Raw genomic sequence first — 8,803 nt, forward strand, 5'->3', positions numbered from 1 at the left:
AGTAGGAGAGGGGGGGGGGCAAAACAACAAAAGAGAGAGGGGGAAAGAGAGAGAGAGAGAGGGGAGGAGGAAAAAAAAGACTGCTGCAAAGCTGATCTGAAAAGCAAAGCAAACAAACTTTGAAAATAAAGGGGGAACAGGAAGTTTGGCAACGGTGTCCAATAGATATGGCAATGGTAGTCGGTGCGTGGCGAGACCCCCAGGACGATGTGCCCGGAGCTCAGGGAACGCAGCCTTCACAAGCCCCGCCGGTGCAGGGACCTCCGGCCGGGGCCCCGCACACCCCACAGACCCCGGGGCCCGGGGGCCCTCCCAGTACGCCAGCCCAGACCAACCCGCCAAGCCAGCAGAACCAAGGAGACAAACAGCAGCAGCAGCAGCACATTGAATGTGTGGTTTGTGGGGACAAGTCTAGTGGCAAACATTATGGCCAGTTTACCTGCGAGGGTTGCAAGAGTTTCTTCAAGCGGAGTGTAAGGAGGAATCTCAGCTACACTTGTCGTGCCAACAGGAACTGTCCCATTGACCAGCACCACCGCAATCAGTGTCAGTACTGCCGCCTCAAAAAATGCCTCAAAGTTGGCATGAGACGGGAAGGTATTGGGATTTCATTTGTTTTGCAATTTTTTTCACTCGCTGCGTTTTGGGGTTTGTTTTGTGGTTTGTTTTTTTTTTTTTTTTAATTATTATTATTTTTAACCTCCCTCCCCAAACCCCAAACCCAACCAGAACCTTTCCTCCCCCTGCTCCCTCCCACCCCCCGAATAAACAGACAGAAACTTTCTCGTAGTGAAAGAAAGAGGTGTTGGAGAGGGTGGGCAGGGGAGGCAGGGGCTCTTGCATGCTTTCTCCTGCACTCGTAATTGATTTGTGTTTGTTTTGATTTTGCTGATGGAGGTTTATTGGAAGTGGATTTTTAGTTTCACGCTGCTTAGGAGCGAGATGATTATTCTGACGTGTGGTTACTTTTCCTTCATGTTTCCTCCTGCATGTTCAGCGTTACCCCCCGTCCCCCGAGCAGCCCTGTGTGTCTCTCTGCCTGTGTGTACACACACACGGAGCCTCACGAGATGCACACGCACACATATATATATCCCCCAGCACCCTGCCTTAGATTGCAATTTTACACAGGCGGTTCAAATTACTATTACAATGGGACTCACCCTACTGAGGCTCTACAGCACTCCACTGTGGATTCCCAGCCGGATTTTTCCTCCTTTGAAAATATATAGACACTCACACATCCGCGCGTGTGTGTGTGTGTGTGTGTATATGTTGCCGTGTGCCTGCCTTTCCTGATTGTTATTATCTCACTTTTCTCTTCTTCCTCTTATTTTCGTGTCCCTCCGGGAGAGGCAGGAGGGGGTAGAAGGGACGGGCGGGGGGAAGGAGCAGCCCAGAAGTAAGTGTGGGGTGCTCGGGTCTCTGCAAGTCGAGTCTTTGTGATATAAAATTAGACGAGAAATGTGAGCCTGCAGTTTTCCAGTGCGTGCTCTGTGTCTGGACGCTGCTATGTAGGTTAAGGGTTAGGGGGCTTGGGACTTGCCGGGCTCCTCTCTTTGTGTTTCTGCAAGAGTAACTAACCTTGTAATGCGTGCGATAACAAATATAAATCAAGCATATTTTTAGGCGTTCTCCCTTCTTGCCGTCTCTCTGCCTCTGAGCCCTTTTTCTCTCTCCTTTTTCTCTCGCTGTCACCGTGTAAATTTATTAACAAAATGAAAGGCCCACTTTCCATGGGCAGCTGAGGAAGGTGCCTTTGGATAATGCCCCCAGCCTCGCCGGGGGACCTGCCGCGGACGTTGTGGGGTGATCTCGCCTCCTCCCTTGCCTCCTTCTAATTTTTTTAGGGGGGGGGGGATATAATAACAGCAGCAACAATATATTCAGTGGGCGAGAAACGCGTGTGGGACCAGCGCCGGGGATTTTGAACTGAAGTGTTTCTTCCTTCTCCCCCGCTCCCTCCCCATCCCGTTCCCCCAGCCTCAAATCAATAAGCCGTTTTAGGTGTAATGAAGAAAAATACCCGGGCACACAAAGACGTATCCCGCATCTCTTGAAGGAGGGGTGGCGGTGGAAGGGGGGGGGGAAATAACTGAATTGTGGTGTGTTTTGGGAAGTGAGGATCTCGGGCTCCTTCGGGCAGCCCTGGCCGAGCGGACAGCATTGCTCAGCTTTTATTGTTGCTTTTGCTTGACCCGGGAACTGCGGAGCCTCAAAACCGGGTACGGGCTGAACTCTGGCTGGAAAAATGCATGTTCCCCCTTAAGCTGACTTGGTACGGTGTCACACACGCACGCACAAGCACACAAAGCAGGCTGTATTTGAATCGATGGTCGCAATTCAGATATTAATAGCTGTAGTTTCTTCTTTATTTACTGCAGCGGTCCAGAGGGGCAGAATGCCACCCACACAGCCAACTCATGGTCAGTTCGCCTTGACAAACGGGGACCCTCTCAACTGCCATTCCTACCTATCCGGATATATCTCCCTTCTTCTGAGAGCAGAGCCCTACCCCACCTCCCGCTTTGGCAGTCAGTGCATGCAACCCAACAACATCATGGGCATCGAGAACATTTGTGAACTGGCAGCTAGGATGCTCTTCAGCGCGGTGGAGTGGGCCAGGAATATCCCCTTCTTCCCAGACCTCCAGATCACAGACCAGGTGGCCCTCCTGAGGCTGACCTGGAGCGAGTTATTTGTCCTCAACGCTGCCCAGTGCTCCATGCCCCTCCACGTAGCTCCGCTCCTGGCAGCTGCTGGCCTCCACGCTTCGCCAATGTCTGCTGACCGAGTGGTCGCCTTTATGGACCACATACGAATCTTCCAAGAGCAAGTAGAAAAACTGAAAGCATTGCATGTCGACTCTGCAGAATATAGCTGTTTGAAGGCCATAGTCCTCTTCACCTCAGGTAGGCAGCAGTTCTTTGCTCTTCCTTTTTCCTTCCCCCGGCCCCCCTGAGAACTGTTTGCTCTTGCAAAGTGTTATTGCCTGCACCCCATCACTGCTCCCTGCCCCCCCGAGAACCAGCGTGGTCTCTTTCCTTTTAGGAAACGGTGCCCTGTGGTCTCCCCTTCAGGGCCTCGGATCTGAGCATCCCACCTTCGAGGGAGTGCAAAATTAAAAAAAAAAAAAACAAACCCAACCAAATAAAACACAAAACACAACACACAGAAAAAGGCAACCAAAACACACCCCAACCCTAGACCCTAGATGCTGGGCACACACACACACACACAAAAAGGCAACCAAAACACACCCCAACCCTAGTTGAATAATGCTGGGGATGGGGGAAGAGGGGGCTCGGGGAGAGGCACCCATTCGCCACAAGAGACTGCGCTTTTCCCATTGAAAATAATATTTTATTTAACAGTATAGCTCTGGGTTGTTGCATTTAATGACACGCATCCGAACAGCAGCAAAATCTGTTTGATGTTGTTAAATACAAGTCGTCCTATCAGTGAAACCACTTTAAAAAGAGGATCATTTTATGGGCAGCCAGGAAAGGAAAAAAGCCCTGCAGGATTAAAAATTGAATTAAAAAAAAAAAGTTAAATGTGCAAAGCTGAGTTTAAAATATGTTCCCTGCCATCCCATAAAATAAAATAAATCAACTTTCCAAAGAGCTGTCTCTGATTTAAACAGAATGTGGCAGCGAGCAGTTCTGTGTCATTTAAGCTAAGGGGGAAAGTTTGCATTTGTACCCAGCAGGAACTGCATAGTCCAAGGCGAGTAGCGGGTGCGAAAAGATCATTACCATAAGTAGACAGGGATAGTATGAAAAAGTAAGAGGAGACTGAAGCTGCCGCTCCGCAGTGTAATTCCGGGGTGGCACAACCATGCCTCTCCCGAGGAAAAGACCTCGAGGTGTTTCTTAGATAATCAAAGAGAGGGGGGGGGAAATATGTGTCAACTTTTGCTGCCTAGAAATAGTGCATGAGTTATAAAGCAATAATTGAGTGCGTTGTGAAATCTAATTAGCTTGCACTAGAGTTTAACCTGGGTGAGTAATAAACCTGATATTAACTCTGGAGGCTAAATTTTTTTTTTTTTGAGGAAAAAAAAAAATCTGCTCGCTAATTTGTGCAATACGTTATCTCAGATTGCTAACTTTAAGGCTGCATCGGCAACCTAACGTGCTGGAGCCCTAGAAGTTTTGGGATTGAGTTTAAAAATACATATATTTCTTCTGTAACTCATTTGAAAGCTTGGGAAATTGGCCACGCGATAAACATATGAATGGAAGCAGGACCTGTAAAATAATTACTCATCGGAGTTTTTTAAAGCCTGATATCAGGAAACAGGAAAAAAAATGTAGTTTATGTGGGAAAAGAAGGGCTCACAATCCGTTCCTTGTTGTGTTAAAGGGGGTCTGGGGAACGAAGTCATTTTCTGGACTTTGTCCAGGTTCTGGGTCGTGACCTAAACTTCCTTTTATATATTATTGCTTTACACATTAAAAACTTCTCTTCTTTTTTTTTTTTCCTCCACCCCCCCCCCCCCCCTCATCTCCTCCCCGTCTCTCCTAAGGTGATCAATGAGCAGGGCGCATCTAGCCACAGGGAGACGGGGGTCCCGCGTGGGAAGGGGTGTACGTGGGGTGCTTATGTTATTTTTCTATCGTTTTCTAGGATGCATTTTCCTCTCCCTCGCTCAAACGCTCAGCGAGGATCCCACACACGCTCACATCCCTTCCCAGCCCCTGGCCAGCTCACACCCACACCGAGGAGTTTATTTCCAATCCTGCCTTTTCTCCCAAATCACTTTTTTTTTTTTTTTTTAGCCTTCTGAGAAAACAATCGTCCGATCCTGTCGTAACTGTTTAATTTATTACTATTTTCAAAATGTGAGGCCTGGCGTGTAAATTGCCTCCCAACTAGATAAACGTTTCTTGTTATCTGATTCTGGGGAAGATAGCCGCATGCAAAAAAATAGGGTGATGCATGCAGCTTCTGCAGCACCCCAATAACACTCCCTGATGTAAAGCAGACGCACGTAGATGCATATAATGTTTGCTGCAGCCTCTTTTAAGAGAAAAAAAAAAAAATCTGGGTTCTAATGACTCGCAGAATATGCATGTGTTAGCCCTGTGCCTAGGAAAGCCACAGGGAGGTCAGGTCACAACCTGTGCTCTTTCAGCACAGACGTCTCTGATTTAAAGGGAACTTATTGTATTTTAGCGTATCAGGAAAAAAAAGGGAAAAAAATGTCCAGACCCTATCAGGGAGTTTTCTTCTTGTAAGGGCCTTTAGGTTTAAAAAGAAGAAGAAGAGGAAAAAAAAGAGGGGGGAGTGGAGGGGGGGGAAGAAAGAAAGAGAAAAGAAAAGAGGGGGGAAAAGAAACAGCTCAAATGAACAGAGAGATCACAGTTTGCATGGCTGCCTCTGAATAGGCTAAACTGACAAGATCAGTTTTAAAGGGCCACTTAAATCAGTTTCAAAGACTGAAGAAAAACGCGTTGTCTTCTTTGGGGGAGAATCTGTTGCTGGATCCGGGGCGCCATTATCTTTGGCTGGGCCAGTTTTTTATTACTGTAAGGATTTCTAGCACTATTATTAATATTCCTTCTCGTCACATGGTTAGGCTCTCCCCAATTATTTTCTAAGGGGGGGGCGGGGGGGAGAAATAGTGGCTCCCTTTCCCCCCCTTTTACCCAAGCCCTCCCCCCCCCCCCCACCCCTTCCCCCTAAAAATATAGATACACGAAATTCCGCTTGGCCAGCACCTCCTTGTCAACCCCTCAAGCCTGCTGTGCCATTAGGAATCTCGGATCTTGGAGATTCTCAATCCTAAAGGAGACCCTCCAGAAGAGAGAGAAATACAAACACACACACATACACAGAAAGAGAGAGGTTATCCCTTTTGGTAAAACCTACTTAAACTCTGGGGGGCGAGGTGATGGCGCACCATCTACACGTAATTCTAGCAATAAAAAAAGATCAAATTAAAAATTAAAAAAAAACCACAACTTTTTAATCTGATGATTGCTTTCTTTTTTTCTTTTCTTTCTTTTTTTTTTTTTTTTTTTAATACACTTTCTTCTAGATGCCTGTGGTCTCTCTGATGTAGCCCATGTTGAAAGTTTACAGGAGAAGTCACAGTGTGCTTTGGAAGAGTATGTTAGGAGCCAGTATCCCAACCAGCCAACACGATTCGGGAAGCTATTACTACGTCTCCCCTCCCTTCGCACTGTCTCCTCTTCTGTCATAGAGCAATTGTTTTTCGTCCGTTTGGTAGGTAAAACCCCCATAGAAACCCTAATCAGGGATATGTTACTGTCTGGCAGCAGTTTTAACTGGCCTTATATGTCCATTCAATAAAATATTCGAGAGAGGAAAAAAAAATTAAAAAAAAAAATTAAAAATTGAGAAGGGAGATGAAAGAGAGTGAAAGGAAAGCAAATGACATTTGGGTTCTGGTTGTTTCTTAAATTTCCTTCTGCTAAGAAAGGATGTAAAAGGATGTTAAAAGTTTGCTAAGAGAAGACAGGAAAAATTAAATGGACTGTGAATTAAAAAGAGACTGTCAAATGAACTTTTACAGAATGCATTAAAAACTCCCGTGTCGTTCAGAAAAAAAAAACTTGCTACTTATCATTTTTTGTAAAAAATAAAAAAGAGAGAAAGAAAAAAGAAAGAAAGAAAAAAGAGAAAGAAGAAGAAAAGAAACGATGGTGGGATTTTTCTTTTTTCTTCTTTTTTTTCTTTTTTTGGGGTAAACTTTTTAAAAAAATCTCGCTTAAAGTGCATTTAAAGGAAATTTGGAGAAAATTAGCAGAACGGAAGAAAGTAAGTCTTTTTTTTCCAAATTATTAATTGTCCTATGTGTCTATGTACCTATAGCTGTTCTTTTTTGTATTTTTCTGGTTTCAAACCAGTTTATTCTGTGGTTCTATAATAATTTTTGATATAACCTTGGCTTCTTTAAAAAAAAAAAACTGTGTATCCTTAAAATATATGTTCTGAAAGAATTAAAACTGAGTCCACGAAAGTATCATAGGAAGAAAGGAAAAGAGAAAAAAAAACCCTCAACAACACAATGATGGAAGCGCACTTAAGGTGGTGACCCAAAATCTAGCTTGAAGCTGAGAGAGATAATAATTTTTGATATAACCTTGGCTTCTTTAAAAAAAAAAAACTGTGTATCCTTAAAATATATGTTCTGAAAGAATTAAAACTGAGTCCACGAAAGTCTCATAGGAAGAAAGGAAAAGAGAAAAAAAAACCCTCAACAACACAATGATGGAAGCGCACTTAAGGTGGTGACCCAAAATCTAGCTTGAAGCTGAGAGAGCTATAATTATATAGACCCGAATGAACCACACGTGTCATATAACTACCCCCAAATCTAGGTTTTTTGGTATTTCGGACAGAAAATGAACTGTGGGGTTTTATTATAGGTAGAAGGAATTTGTGTCCAAGACACACTACGGTTTTGATTTAAAAAACAAACAAACAAGCAAAGTGAACTTTTGTAATTTGAATTGGGTTCCACATAGTTCATCATGAATTGTTATTAAACTCCTCTATCTGTTTGTATATTTGCAAGCCCTTTGTATTATAATAATTGTTGATATTTTCCCTTTTTAAAAAATACCATTGAAATCAGCATGACAAAATAACACTGTTGGCACTTATAGATAACGTGATTGATTCAGTATCTTAGAGTTTACAGTTTTGTGTTTAAAAAAACTGAAGGTTTTTTTTTTAAGTGCAACATTTCTGTATACTGTAAAAGTTATAATAACTGAACTGTTTGGTCGAGTCTTTGTGTGTTATATTCCAAGGAAAATTGAAAGTATTCAGAAATTAAAATATTATTTGATATCTGAAACTTGTTTGGCTGTCATAAATGTCTTTCAGAAACCGCATTACTTCTCTATAGTTTGCAGTCATTTAAGTCCATAGGCGATTGGTTTGTTTACTTGTCACAGTAAGTTTGTAGCAGATGTATTGTAGTGTATTTACCTGTTTAATTCCGGGATGGGGGTGGAGGACTTAAGTTCGTGGTTTATCTCTGGTTTTAGGAAGTACTATGCTGAAATGGTAAACCATCACCCCCCATTCGTCTAATCCTCCTGTTAATTAAAAATGGATTTTCTGGAAAAAAAAGGCCCTTATTTTTGTCACACTTAAGTGCCTGCGTAGGAAAGGTATTGTTGTGAAAAAGTATTAGAAATCTGGAGATCAGTATCTATTTTGTGATCAGAATGGGGCGAAAAATCTTTTGTAAATGTCTGACATAGGCGCACAAGATCATTCAAGCAAAGTAATAGCAGTATTGTAAATATAGGTCAGTTGTTTGCAATGAGTTTTCTTTAAGTATGTGTGATTTTTTATAATACTCCGTAGTTGCCATCTATCGTTGTCATTGAGAGGTCTTCAAATGGAGTGGCTTTAGCTTCTAGCACTGAGGAGTCGGTTTTTAATGTATATATACTCTCAAGCGGATTTTTTTTACCTTAGACTGTGAAAGCATGACCACAGGTCATCTCTATATTTTACATATGGGACATGTGTCTGTATGTATACCTGCATACATACATGCGTAGGCGTACATGCATCTTTCCTGTGTAGCTGCAGGGCCCTCTCTTGCAGTCCTCGCACAGGCACAGCTCCCACTGGTGCGGTGGGAACCCGCCTGGGCGAGTGGCATAGGGTCGGACACACCATTCGTGAATTTAGTGCTATCCCGAGCAGGCAAAAAAACCAAAATCTGAAGGGAGGCAAGATGATGTGGTTTTGCAAGGGGTTGATATTTTGTTTTGTGTGCGTGCGTGTCATTCCCCCCCCTCCCCCCCGC

General features: G+C 43.7%; 1 protein-coding gene across 3 annotated transcripts in view; it reads left to right on the forward strand.

Annotated features, from left to right (window-relative positions):
* Nucleotides 1–6,335, forward strand: part of NR2F2 (nuclear receptor subfamily 2 group F member 2) — a 12,009-nt gene extending 5,674 nt beyond the window's left edge. For 2 of the 3 annotated variants that reach the window (XM_009276593.2, XM_019471347.1), the window contains exons 2-3: nt 2,385–2,912; nt 6,047–6,335. In XM_009276593.2, coding sequence (XP_009274868.1) covers nt 2,385–2,912; nt 6,047–6,321 — 803 coding nt within the window. In that variant the 3' untranslated portion in view covers nt 6,322–6,335. Of the gene's footprint in view, nt 1–59; nt 598–2,384; nt 2,913–6,046 lie in introns of those variants that run through there. The other variant, XM_009276591.1, reaches the window with a different exon arrangement.
* The last annotated feature ends 2,468 nt before the right edge of the window (nt 6,336–8,803 follow it).

Source organism: Aptenodytes forsteri, unplaced genomic scaffold (genome assembly GCF_000699145.1).
Source record: "Aptenodytes forsteri isolate BGI_AS27 unplaced genomic scaffold, ASM69914v1 Scaffold1, whole genome shotgun sequence".
Lineage (NCBI taxonomy): Eukaryota > Metazoa > Chordata > Aves > Sphenisciformes > Spheniscidae > Aptenodytes > Aptenodytes forsteri.